The sequence below is a fragment of the Acinonyx jubatus genome, chromosome B3, assembly GCF_027475565.1.
Source record: "Acinonyx jubatus isolate Ajub_Pintada_27869175 chromosome B3, VMU_Ajub_asm_v1.0, whole genome shotgun sequence".
In the NCBI taxonomy this organism is placed as follows: domain Eukaryota; kingdom Metazoa; phylum Chordata; class Mammalia; order Carnivora; family Felidae; genus Acinonyx; species Acinonyx jubatus.
In genome coordinates this window covers 129,621,833-129,636,194 of record NC_069386.1, presented here as the reverse complement: position 1 = coordinate 129,636,194, position 14,362 = coordinate 129,621,833, and the positions used below count along the sequence as shown (strand labels likewise).

Genomic DNA, 14,362 nt, shown 5'->3' with positions numbered 1-14,362 from the left:
TTCTTAGGTTTGAAACAGACTAGCAATAGTTCTTAGGAAATGCCAACTAGATGGGAAAGTTTTAACTTTTTAAATAATGAATCTGGATCACCCCTCCTCCCCACTATATTACAGTTTTTAGTATTCTCTGCAATCTTCTCCAATTTTAAGCAATTTCTCTGATTAATGTTTCTCAAAAACCAATGGAAAAGTCTTACGTCATTAAATTTTTATTTTCATGATCTCTAACAAACCCAGGAGCTCCATCAGCCAACTAAAGATTTACAGACAATGTTCAGGGTACCTCCTTTCAGGCTTTGCTGGCACTGACACACTGCTGGAGATGCTTCCTGTACGAGACCCACAATCATCATCTTCCTCCTCCTCTTCTCCATCATGATTGAATTTTTTTACTTTAACAACTGAACTTACCACAGGCAACTTTCTCTTCCGAAAGTTTTCTTCCTGCAATCAGATAAATTTACGCTTACCTAGTCTCAGAAAATAACAAAGATCTACCACAGTATTTCTTCCTTTTCAAGAAAAAGCCAATCATATTTAGAATTCACAGGCTACTTCCTGGTTTCTTATAAAAATATAAATATCCCTAGTAGCCAATCTTCAGCTAAAACAAAAACTAGTGCTTTACAATCACTTACAAACAGCAGCATGTAACACTGTTGAAGAAACTAATACAATGAAATTACTTGTTTACTAGTAATTGCTGTGGAAAATCTAATAAAATTGACCTAAAATTCTACCAAAACTATAAGGTAAGGTTAAAGGTATCTCAAATGGGGGGAAAAAAGGTTATCTCAAATGCTGGCATCCCAGAAAAATAAGTAAGATGTAAAATATCTGTAGAAGCCAGTTGTGAAGAGGAAAATCTGATGTAGTATGTTCAGTAGCAGATATATCAGTTTACAGTAAACTTGCAATATGTGTGTAGCTATTCCACACATATTTAGTATTAAGAACTGCTAATTTTCAGCCCAACAAGCCAGAATTTAGAAGTATATACAGGGATGCCTGGCTGACTCAGTTGGTAGAACATGTGATTCAATCTCAGGGTCACTGAGTTCAAGCCACATGTTAGGTGTGTGGCCTACTAAAAAAATAATAATAATAAAATAAAATAAAATATATACAAACCTCAATACTCATTTTTTCTGAGTTGTTTCTGAAGAAGGGACTATAAGTCTCTTCTAAGCTGTTAAGCACTTCCTGTTCACACAAACGTCCTGTTTCATATACCCGGCTGTTCTGTAAATCAGGTTGCTTGGCAGCATGAATATTGTTTTGTTGCTGCTGAAATTGCAACCTGTTTAAATGAGCACCACTATCTGCATTTCGACTTGCAGGTGGTCGATAAATTTCAATAGAAGGGCGAGAAGAACCATATGTAAGTGTCACTGTCGGTTTTTTCTGAGATAAGGGATTCTCCTGCACAAAATTGAGGTCTTCATCAATGAGATCATCTGGTTCTGGCTTAATATCAATCACATCTTCAGAGGGTGCTGGCTCCCTCAGAGGCTTCACAGTTGACATTAATCGGGTTGCAGCTCCATCATCATAAGTCTGTCTATTTTTTTAAGAAACACACAAAGAATTATATCCAATTTAGAGCAGTATCTTTAAATCTTCAAAGAACATTTAAATTTTAATGAAACAAGGGAGACACTCCCTTTACAAATTCCATTAAAAACTACTCTAAAATTGCATTCTATTTTAAAACTTTGACTTACTACATTTGAGGTAAAAGATAATCATACTTTGGATTTTATTATTTTATTCAAAAAAATTGCTCATGACCACCTCCGTATTTCCAAAACTTTCTGAAAACAGAAATTTAAAGATATAAAAACCAATGTAAATGTCACATACACACACCTACCTACCCACAGAAGGTCTACAGAGGATTCTCACCTAACATTAGTGGTTTTCTGCTCCTGTGAACTAGTAGAAACCCTGGAATCTCTTTTCTCAGGTCTTGTGCTAGCAACTGCGAGGGGTGGCACTGCAGCTTCATGCCTTCTCTCGTCTCCCCGACCGAAACTGCTCTTGTTTGAAGACACGTTATTATCAAAGATGTTGGTATCAGAAGACTTGAGACTGGAGGGATCTGAAAAGAAAATCACATGGTCCTTTTAAGCTGTTATTTATTACTTTGAACCTTCCCCGTCTTCATCACCAATTTAAAAGCAATACGTGTTCTTCCACAACATTTTTAATGGCTGAATGTTTTTCCATACATAGTAATATAATTATTTCGATTTGCTATTACTAAACTTTTAAGGAATTTTCCATTATAAAATACTAAAATATCCTTGAAGCTAAATCACTGCACACATGTACAATTACTTCCTTAACATAAATTGCATAGTTTCCCTTCCTTTATTTAAGTTTACTTATTTATTTTTGAGAGACAGACAGAAACTCCCAAATGGGCTCTGTGCTGGCAGCACAGAGCCTGACACAGGGCTCAAACTCATGAACCATGAGATCATGACCCAAGCCAAAATCAAGAGTGGGGAATTTAACCGACTAAGCCATCCAGGCGCCCCTCTCTTCCATCGTTTAAATTATCTTTAAATTATGTTAAATTTATTGCTCTTGAATTCATAATTCATAGGCTTCCTAAGAAAGTTCAAGTGAACCACTGTTTTCAAATTTATGGAATTTTTCCCAAAGCAATATACATGGCTTTAGAAAGAAAATGCTATAGTAAATTCCAAAAACCCTGAATTTTAATGAATCTTACCAGTTGTAACAGAGCGAAGTTTATCTAATACACCGTGAAGCCTGAAAGAAAAAAAATATATTTTAAAGCTTCCTTTAATCAAGAAAGATTTTCTCAATTGTCACTTGAAATTTGATGACATTATAGAATTTACCTTCAGATATAATGGTACTAAATGGTATTTAATAGATAAACAATACTAAAATTAAAGACTCAATGTACCTTAGGGTAAAAGAAGGTAAAACACACAAGTATGTAATACAGCTTATTATTACAATCATTTAAGCAGTTTGTTTTATCTATTAATATGGTTTTTGGGACAACTTAATTCCAAGAGTTGAAAAAACTTCAAAATAATCTTAAAATATATCACTTCATTGTAACTATTACTTACAAAACTAGTCACATGAACAAGAATAGACTACAACCTTGCTTATAATACAACCTGTTTTAGTAGTTATGTACAAGGCAAATGTGCCTTACAATCCTTTCAGGAGGCTTCATGAAAACACCAGAAATATCTCATTAATAATGTTTCAACCAGAACCCAGTCACATGCCACTGTCCCCTTGGACACAATTATTGCAGAATAGTCCGTTTCGAGCTGGTGAATGAACATTTAACTTAAGAAAATAAACTGCCAAGACAGTGACATCGTAACTTGTATCAGTATGTGTTAAGGAACTAAATTTATGGCAAGATGAGAAAGGTGAATTAATATGATTTTAAATTCAAATTCATGTAGTCCTTTATGTAAGAAATTTGTCTCAAGCATTCCATCAAGTTAATTAAGAAGGATCTACTGAGTCAATCTCCCATATTATACTAGTGGGACTCCAACCCAAAGTGATACCAAGGATGAACCAAAAAATCAAGTCATAAAACATGTATATGAAAGAAAACAAATACCTGGACTGTAGATTTAAAAAAAAAAAATCATAGTTTCCCCAGTCAAAAGTTCCACGGTCTTTTTTTTTTTTTTTTTTTTTAAATTCTAGGGACTAAGTGTAACAAGTGGGTTAGATCACCCACGTTACGGTAGTGGATGTTCCAAAACATCTGAGGATCAACCAGTGTACTGAATGTTCTTCAAAACTATGTAATATAATCAGAGAATTCTATTTGCAATTTCAAGAAAACTTCACAAGACTGATAAAGCATATAGTAGCCCACTGGGGCAAAAATACCTTCAAGATAAACTCTGGTTTAAAAGCAAGAAGTAGAAGTTAACCAGTTTCATATCCCTCTTTAGTGCCTATTAACCTCTCCCAGTCTCCTGCCATAAAAAGTAAGCAGGCCACTCTACTAGCTCAACTTTTGCTCCATTATCAACTTGTTCTGTAATTGGTGGTTCCCAGAGTGAGGGCCTTTTCACAGTACTTCCTGATCTATTCTCAGCCACATCATTACCTCCCCCTACCCTCACTCTACCTCAAACATGGTACCAGAGCCTGGCCTGCCTTCTTAAATGAATCTTATGCTTTTTCTCCATATTCTCAACTGAAAGGCCTCTGTTGGTTTGAAAAAGGACACTGAAAATAATAACATGAATTTATATTTAAACATAAAATTGTCTTTTTACAATCCCAAACTTCAGAAGGTTCCAAACTTTTAAAACTCATTTGAAATTTTGTCCAAAACCTTTGCCCCCTAAAGGTTAACGCACTAGAGAAAGCAATTTAGGAAGTCAACCCGGCCCCCAAAACATATGTAACTGGTTTGGGTTCAGGGAAAGGAATAAGAGATCCAAAGGTTTACAAAGAAACACAATAACCTACAGTTAACACAGACTAAGGACTTGCTATGGGCCAGGCACAGATATAAGTACTTTACATATATTATTTCATTTAATCCTTACAATGTCCTACAAAGGGAATTTATTAATCCCATTTTACAAATGGAAAAACCAAAGTAAGAAGCAGATCCAGGATTCAACCTCAGCAATCTGGCTCCAGAGGCTGTGCTCTCATGCATGGCTCACTACCTACCTCTCCACAGTGAATCTGCCTCTCCTGTCAAGAACCTCTTTTCAGACAGATACCTACTCTGATTTGTGCCAAACTTTGGTCTAAGGGGTAAAAATTCAGAAACATACCATACGGTGAATCGAATTGTGTTGTTCCCTAGAAACAGGGACAGGTCCTCTGTCATTTGGTCCTGACTTTTCTTGTTGGCCACCATCACCATAATGTAATCAGGAAGTTCTTCATCTAGTTAAAAGGAAAAGTATATAAAAACTTTTTTACGTTTTCCTCAATATTGACTTCTAAAAAGTTAACGTACTTGAAAATATAAATATAGCTCTAAGAATTAACATCTCAGCTCTACTAGAATTATGTTGGACAAGAAAGTATAGCTTTTTTTTCCTCTTCATTACATAGGTATTTCAATTATTGGTAAGGATGGAAATTAGAAATAACTAACAAATCCTTATAAAACTAGGTATTCTGAATTACAGTATCAAACTTGAGTGTATTCATTTCCTTTTTATCTTTTTAATTAATGCTCATCAATTTCAGCAAAGCTTCCAAAAAGCAAATGGATATTCCTCAAGAATAATAGAGTTTTGTATGTTTTGTGTTTTATTTAAGCTTCAAAATTATACTCCTTTCTCAAGAGAACATCTTTATCCTCAGTAAAGGCAGATTTCTATTATCTCAGGGTAATAAACCTCAACATCAAATGAACTAAAACCACCCAAAAACTCTACATGGTTTAAAAAATTTAATCTTAAATTTAAATAATTTCAATTTCACTGTTTTATCCTCACTCTCCTACATAATGATTATGAAGGTGAGGTCTAGGACCAAAAAGAAAAACAAAACCACCACAGTAAGAAGATAAGGAAGCAAAAGCCATTTATCAAGAACTCTAATCCCCACCAAAAGAAAAAAAATCCTTCAGATTTAATACCTAAAATATTCCTATTTTTAAGTAGGTAGAAAGGCTCATTTCAGAAATACGCTTAGGCCAAAACAAACAAAAAACCTTTCATTTGTTTCAAGGAGAAATACCAAAAATCCAGTTCAAGAAAAGCACAAACATACTCAGAAAGCCCAATCTACAAATGGAAACAGAGAAATCTAATTTTTTTTTTTTTTTTTTTTTTACTGCTCTAGTAGTATGAAGACACAATTGATTTATTCACTTTATATTAATGGACATTTAAATCTCTTGAAATTTTACACTAACAACAAAAAAATGTTGCCAAGAAATTTTAGGAAACTAGGTGGCAACCCTGCCTGAACATTACGATTATTGGGAGAGTTAACTGAAAATCCAGAGGCTATGTGCTATGCAAGCTATTCTGTTTCACATCATGACAGACCTAGAAGTAGTATTTATAAGGTGCACTGGGGTAAAAAGTTATTCATAGTCAAAGTAAACTAGCCACTTCTGCCTTACCAGTTACCTCAACTGCTATGAAAAATCAAATCTGAACAGAATGAAAACTGTTCCTAATTTCCAGTATAATAACGTGCAGATAACACTAGCTAAGCAGCTGCTATAGAGGAGAGATTCTCAAATTTAATTTCACGTTAGAGTCTGCTGGGGAGCTTTAAAAAAATCTGCTTATGTCCAAGCTCCCTCTCAATTCAATTACAATACTGGACAGGAGGATCAAAACATCAGCGTTGTATTTTATTGAAGTATAATTAATATACGTTGTATCAGTTTCAGGTGCACAACATACTAATTTGACAATTCTATACATTACTCCATGCTCACCACAGTAAGTGTAGTCGCCATCCATCACCATACAATGTTATTACAATACTATGCTCCCTATGCTGTACCTTTTGTTTATGTGACTTATTTTAGAGCTAGAAATTTGTCCCTGTTAATCCCCTTAATCTAGTTCACCCATTCCTCACCTACCTCCCCTCCGGCAACCACCAATTTGTTCTCTGTATTTAAGAGTCTGGGTTGTCTGTTTTTAGTTTGTTTTCTAGATTTTATTTCAAGTAATCTCCACACTCAACGTGGGGCTCATATTCACAACCCTGAGATCAAGAATTGCATGCTCTACCAACTGAGCCAGCCAGGCGCCCTGCTTTATTTTTTAGATTCTGCATGTAAGCTAAATCATATGGTATCTGTCTTTCTCTGTGTGACTTCGTTTCACTTAGCATAATACCTTCTGGGTTCATCCACATTGTAAATGGCAAGGCCTCATTCTTTTTTATGGCTGAGTAATGTTCCATTATAAACATATATACACGTGTATATGTTTATACGTATTACATCTTCTTTACCCATCATCTATCAATGGGCACTTAGGCGGCTTCCATACCTTGGCTATTGTAAATAATGCGGCAATATAACATATAGGTGCATGTATCTCTTCATACCATTCTTTGGGTAAATACCCAATAGAATTACTGGATGTGGTATTTCTATTTTTAATTTTTTGAGGAACTGCCACACTGTTTTCCACAGTAGCTGCACCAAATTTTATTTCCACCAACAGTACACAAGGGTTCCTTTTTCTCTATATCCTTGCCAAGCTCTTGTCTCTTTGATTCTAGCCATTTTGACAGGTATAAGGTGATAGCTATGGTTTTGATTTGCATTTCCCTGATTAGTAATGTTGACTATCTTCTCATGTGTCTGCTGGCCATCTACAGGTCTTCTTTGCAAAAATGTCTATTTTTATTTTTCCAAGTGTATTTCTTCTGACAAAGAGAGAGCAAACAGGGAAGGAGCAGAAAGGAAGAGAGCGAGAATCCCAAGCAGGCTCCGTGCTGTTGGTAGAGCCTGAAGCCAGGCTTGAACTCATGAGCCGTAGAGATCATGACCTGAGCCAAAAGCAAGAGTCAGATGCTCAACCAACTAAGCCACCCAGGCTCCTCCCTCTGTCCATTTTAAAAATGGATTTGGTTTTTGAGGGATTTTTTTTTTTTTTTGGTGTTGAATTGTAAGTTTTTTACATATTTTGCATATGAATCCCTTATCAGATGTATCATTTGCAGATACCCTCTTCCATTCAACAGACTGCCTTTTTGTTTTGTTGGAGAAATCTGAGTATTTAATGAAATTATGCAGTATGATGTGAGGAGATACAAGAGAGAACAAAAAACCAGTCATTTATTTTCTTTGCAGAGTATCAAAAAGTTCCCACTGTTTTCTGGAAATTGCAATAAATAAGCCTGGTAGCTTATTTATGTGAAGTGTAAGGTTAACAAAGAAGTTAGAATGCTTTGTCAGCCTTCACAGATCTTCTCCATCATAATGTCAATGGTGAAGATGTGCTTTCCTGTCACTATCAGTTTGCATCTTCTAACCCAGCCATCCACCTGTGTGGATCAGTTGGTTGAGCGTCCAGCTGAGGTCATGATCTCATGGTTCAAGGGTTAGAGCCCCATGTCAGGCTCTGTGCTGACAGCTCAGAGCCTGGAGCCTGCCTTGGATTCTGTGTCTCCCTCTCTTTTTGCCCCTCCCCCGCTCATGCTCTGTCTCAAAAATAAAGATAAACTTAAAAAAATTTTAAATAAAATAAAATAAAATTCTATGTGAGATCAGTTGTTGCTTCAGTACAGGTCCAAGCAGAGAAAGGTGGGAAGGAGAGATACAAAGAAGCCCAAGGCAACTTTTGGGAGTGATGAATACGTTCATTAGTCTGATTATCGTGTATATTTGTTAAAACATACCAAGTTGTACACTTAAACTATGCACAGTTTAACGTACACCAATTACAAGTCAACAGAGTCACTAGAATTCATACACTGTTTTCTCAGTTTACAAAACAGGAAGAATCTAATGAAAAATTAATGTGTTCATGATATATTTTTACAGAATTCTGATTTCTCAAATTTATTTGAAGTCTATACAATAGGGGGAAAAGTGAGTTTTGAAGGTTTAAGCTCAGGCTTCTACAATGTGAGTAAAATCGTCAACTATACTTAAATTTTTTTAAGTAAAAAATAAATAACACGTGAATGACTTACAAATTGTAGTTGCCATCCCACTAACATGCTCCATTTTAAACAAACACAAATGAACAGTTATCATTCTTAACAAAGACTTGTTCTCCTTTGTATCCCACCCAATACGTTAAAAAAGGATACTCAATATTTATTAAAGGACTGTTTCTATCACCTTAGAAGTTTCCAGGACTCTTTCTAATACCAAAAAAAGAGATTAGAAAGTCACCCTTTCCAGAAGGACGACATATAAACATACAATTAGGTAGTTAACTGTAAATCTAAATTAATAATGGCAGGCTCCAGGCTCTGAACTGTCAGCTCAGAGCCCCACACAGGGCTCAAACTCATGAACCATGAGATCATGACCTGAGCTGAGTCCTACGCTTAACCAACTGAGCCACCCAGCCCCACCCTCCCCCCCAGCTCCCCCCGCAATTTCAGTGGCGTTCCAGAGAACCATACAGGAGTGACTGACTCCTGTTTTTAGCATTAAGGACACAGAAGACCTGAGTTCTTTGGTCTTAAATCTGATACTGACCAGCTAGCTCTATTTAGCCCAAGACTCCATTTCTTGATTTGTAAAAGGAGTAATACTACCTGCCATTCCCGCTATTTTCAGGAACAAATGGAACTATATGAAAATATTCTGAAAATCATAAAATATATACTTTTACTACAATTACATTTTATATTGGACAACATTAGGCTTATAAACCAGGTTTTAATAGGCTCAAAATCCTTGGTTTGAGATTTTTGCTAAGTGATAGGAATCATCAATAAGATTGAATTCAGACTCAATGAACACGTTTGTGCTTTCATGTGCTAGAATTAATAAAGTTCACATCATAGGTTTTCTGTAGATTTCTTTTTGAACCAAAACAAGTTCCTGACACATAGCTGGTGTATCCATTAAGTGCTGAGCAAATAAAAGAAAAAATGAATCCTGGTTCAGCTTCATCTTCACTTCTGAGCCTCAATTCCTCTTATCTGTTAATGACTTCTAACAACCTTGACAACAATTTACAAAATGTGTCCAGCATGTGTTAAATTAGCAATTCTCAAACTGTTGGATCTCAGGTCCCTTTTACGTTCTTAAAAAAAAATTTTTTTTAATCTCTATTTTTGAGAGAGAGAGAGCAAGCAGGGAAGGGGTAGAGAGAGAGGGAGACACAGAATCCAAAGGAGAATCCAGGCTCTGAGCTGTCAGCACAGAACCTGATGTGGGGCTCGAACTCAGAGACTGGGAGATCTTGACCTGAGCTGAAGTCAGACACTTAACCGATTGAGCCACCCAGGTGCCCCTTAAAATTTAATGTTTATTTATTTTTGAGAGAGAGAGAGAGTGAGCGAGCACGGGCACAAGTGGGGGAGGGGGAAAGACCAAGAAAGAGACAGAGAATATGAAGCAGGCTCCAGGCTGTCAGCACAGAGCCTGACACAGGGCTTGAACTCATGAACTGTGAAATCGTGACCTGAGCCGGTTGAAGGCTCAACCAACTGAGCCACACAGAAGCCCCCTAAAATTATTGATGACCCCAAAGAACTTTTATTTATGTGAGTTATCTATTGGTAATTACCAGACTAGAAAAACTAAGAATTTAAAAAAGTATTAATTCATTTAAAATAACATACCACGTGTCAATAAACCCATTTATATGACTGACGTAAATCAACATTTTTATTAAAAACCTACATTTTCCAAAACAAAAATGCAAAAAGTTGTATTTTTATAAATCTCCTTAATACATGGATTTTAAGAAGACAGCTGGATCCTAGTTTCTCCTTCTGCATTTAAATGTTATGCTGTTCTAATTGAAAAACATGAAGAAAATCTGGCCTCACAAATACATAGTGCGAAAATAAAGTATAGATGACCCTTGAACAACATGAGTTTGAACTGCCTGGGTCCAACTATACCTGGATTGTTTCTGCTACAGTCATCAAAAATGTATTTTCTCCTCTTTATGACTTTCGTAATGTTTTTTTCCTATAGTTCATTGTAAAAATACAGCAATATATATAACATACAAAATATGTGTTAATGGACTGTTTATGTTACCAGTAAGGCTTCTGATCAACAGTAGGCTAGTAGTTATATTTGCGGAGAGTCAAAAGTTGTATTTTCGACTGTGTGTAGGGAGGGGGAGAGGGAGTATCCAGCAACACTAACCCCCCAATTGTTCAAGGCTCAACTGTATTTTAACAGCCTTTTCAGATAATGTGGATATTCTTTTGTGATACTATACCAAAACTCAACAAGTGGTACTTTCTTAAAGGTTAGCAGCAATATGGAAACTAAAACTCTATCAACGACCTTTTTACACTTATTACATGAAAATCCCTTGATCCATCTTCCACTTTTATTTTTTTTTAATGTTTATTTTTGAGAGACAGTGGGGAAGGGGCAGAGACAGAAAATCTGAGGCAAGCTGCCAGCTGTCAGTACAGAGCCCCCAACACAGGGTTCAAACTCATTAACTGTGAGATCATGACCTGAGTTAAAGTCAGATGCCCACTGACTGAGCCACCCAGGTGCCCCCATCCTCCATATTTAATGCATCTTTTTTCCCCCGTGTAATTCTGTATCATCATGCATTGGTCATGTGAAAGAATAGTGGCTAAGGGCGCCTGGGTGGCTCAGTTGGTTAAACGTTTGATTTCGCTCAGGTCTTGATCTACCAGTCTGCGAGTTCAAGCCCTTCATGGGGCTCTCTGTGCTGACAGCTCAGAGCCTGGAGGCTGCTTCAGATTCTGTGTCTCCTTTTCTCTGACCCTACCCTGCTCGCACTCTCTCTCTCTCTCAAAAATAAATACACATTTTAAAAAATTACACATTAAAAAAAGAAAGAAAAAAAATACTGGCTCACTGAGCTATACAAATCACTTGACACGCTGATACATTTCATTAGGAGACAGAAAAGAATCATTTGTTAATATCATTAAAAATCTTTTGTCTTAAATGTTTGAGAAAGTGAGTGCACAGACGAGCGGGGAAGACGCAGGGAGGCAGGGAGAGAGAGAGAATCCCAAGCAGGAAGAGAGTCACCCAGGTGCCCCAGAAATTCTTTTACATAATGGGAAGCTTTCAAGTTCATGAAGGCAAACACAAATTTTTCAGAATTCTAATTTTCATTTGAAAGCTCAACTTTTGTCACTGGCAACAAAGTGTATCAGTTTTTTCCTTTGCTCACTTTCAAGAAAATGTCTGCCAAATACCCAAGTGTATATATCTAGCTTGTCAGAATATAAAAATGATGTTCCCAGGGGTGCCTGGGTGGCTAGGTTAAGCGTCTGATTCCATTTTGGCTCAGATCATCATCTCACCATTCAGAGCCCCTGCTTATTAGGATTCTCTCTCCCTCTCTGCTTTTCCCCGACTCATGTATGCAATGCACTCTCTCTCAAAAATAAACAAACATTAAAAAAAAAAAAAAAAAAAGATGTTCCATAAAAAAGGTGGCTGGGTTTAGTTCTCAACTCAATCACACAAATCCTTTCCATTTAGACAATCCATCCTGCTTTAATATACAGCACAAGTATTTTATGAGTAATTCCTACTTTCTCAGACCACACATTAAAAAGATGTAGTCAAGGGCCAGGGTTTATAAACGATTTTTACTGCTTCACTAATTACATATGTATACATACATATTTTAAGCAGGCTTCACACCCAGCACAGAGCCCAATGCGGGACTCAAACTCACGACTCTGAGCCGAGATCAAGAGTACCACACTTAAAACGACTGAGCAATCCAGGAACCCCCCCCCCTCCTTAATTATATCCTTAAATGAAACTGGCTTTAAAAAAAAAAAATTCCAAGCGGAAGGGTGTGAATATGATTGGTCATAAGAGTTCGGTATGAGATCTCAATTTAGGGTAAGGTACCAGCACTTTAACTGACCACTGCATTTGCCCAATCCAAATGTCAGCACAGTGAAAAGAGCGAGTACCCTGTCAGTATTACTATGAAAACAGTTTTGACTTCACAAAAACCCTTGCCATCTCTCACACCGTAAGAACCACTGTTGTAAATGGTAGCTGTTACTTTTACAGGAAGCACCAGCGTTAGAGCCAAAGAGATCTAGGTCTCAATCCATAAAGCACTGCTCAAGTAAGCACTCAAAACCTCAGTTTCCTTGCTTGTACAGGGAGGGTTATTACCACTTACCTCTCAGTGTTCTCCTGGGTATTACCGTGACCTAATGCATAGACAACGGTTAAACACACTGCCTGACCCAAAGCAAACACTCAAATTATAAATCATAAACGAATAAAGAGAACGCATTACTGTATGCGGTAAGACAAAACGGGACAGGAAAAAAGAAACATCTGAAAATAAAACTCACTGAACCATGACAGAGGCAAAGGTGAGAAAACATTCATATGCAAAATAATGGTTCTGAAACCAGAAGGTCAAAAAGAAAGTAAGTAAGAATCAGATAAACATTATGGAGAATACGACAGGGCCTCAAGAGAGAGGAAGCTAAACAATTTTAAAAACACCATGGGACTTTTTTTTTGGGGGGGGGAACAAAAACAAAAACCAAGGTTGCATATAGAGCCTTCAAGAAAAGACAGTAAGTAAAAGAAGTAACCAGGGAGTACCGGATTTGGAAGTAAAACGGGATCTCTCCAAAGTCAAAAGTACGGTGGGGGGAAAAAATGCATTCACTAAAATTCAATTAGCAGCAAACTCTAAATTCTACTAGGCTAGCAACAAAAAACTTACCAACATAAGCTCCTAATTCTTGCAATTTCCCCTTAATGGCACTCTGAGGGGGGGGGAAAAAAACAAGCGTGCGTGTGAGAAAGGAGGAAAATCACCGGGCTCCTTAACGCAGAGGCAACTCAGCTGCTGCGTGCACCTCCCGCCCCTCCGCGCCCAGGTGGGGGTAGGGAGGCTCCCGGGACCCCTCCCCCGTCCCCGCGACTCCTCCCCTCCCCCTCCCCCCTCCCCCCCCCTCCCCCTCCCCCTCCCCCTCCCCCGGGCCTCCCGCCCGGCCCTACACGCCTCCTTCCGCTCCGGGCGGCTTTCTCCTGCCGCGGCCCCGCTCGCCCGCCGCTCTCTCCGGGGCCGCCTCTGCGCCCAGGCCCAAGGCGGCCCAGGCCGAGGTGAAGCCGTTCGCCGACCCTACGGCCCGACCAGAGCCACCGGCGGCGACTAGGCCGCGGCGTCCAGGCCGGGCCCACAGTCCCCGTTACTCCTGACAACCGCGCGCTCGCCTGCCCGCTGAGGCCCGGGTTCCCGTCCACGCTCGACGCGGGCCTCACCCGGATCTTGCGGCTAATCTCGGTGCCGATCTCCATGACTCCACAGCGGGCGGCGGGCTCAGCACTGCGCGGCTCTTCGCTTACCCAAGAGACCCGCGCCGGCTCCCGGCCCGCAGCTCCGCCGCCGCAGCCGCCAGCGTCGCTCCCGGCCGCGCGCTCTGCGTGACCCGCCCCCACCGGCCCGGCGCGCCGGGGTGAGCGGAGTCGAGCGCGCCTGCGCTTGCGCCTGCGCGCACGTGGGCCCCGGGAGTCTGTGTTCGAGCGACCTCTGCTGGCGACAAGTTGAGCAGCGGCGTGAAGATGCGCTAGGCTTCTCTCCGCCCCTCTCCGCACCTGGAGAACTCTTCCTTTTCCTTGCCCCCATTTACTCATTTTACCCTCTTTTGGAAAATAAGGATGAATTAAATGCGCAGCAGAAAGATCCCTGGTTTTGGAGTGATATCT

General features: G+C 38.9%; 1 protein-coding gene across 4 annotated transcripts in view; it reads right to left on the bottom strand.

The window, feature by feature from the left end:
- ZC3H14 (zinc finger CCCH-type containing 14) overlaps window positions 1–14,113 on the bottom strand; it is a 46,756-nt gene extending 32,643 nt beyond the window's left edge. For 2 of the 4 annotated variants that reach the window (XM_027066377.2, XM_027066379.2), the window contains exons 1-7: window positions 13,919–14,113; window positions 13,377–13,419; window positions 4,815–4,929; window positions 2,741–2,781; window positions 1,906–2,101; window positions 1,132–1,561; window positions 284–444 (exon numbers count right to left, since the gene is read on the bottom strand). In XM_027066377.2, the coding sequence (XP_026922178.1) occupies window positions 284–444; window positions 1,132–1,561; window positions 1,906–2,101; window positions 2,741–2,781; window positions 4,815–4,929; window positions 13,377–13,419; window positions 13,919–13,954 (1,022 nt within the window). In that variant the 5' untranslated portion in view covers window positions 13,955–14,113. The remainder of the gene's footprint in view (window positions 1–283; window positions 445–1,131; window positions 1,562–1,905; window positions 2,102–2,740; window positions 2,782–4,814; window positions 4,930–13,376; window positions 13,420–13,918) is intronic. The other 2 variants (XM_027066376.2, XM_027066378.2) reach the window with 1 other exon arrangement.
- Window positions 14,114–14,362: the final 249 nt, after the last annotated feature.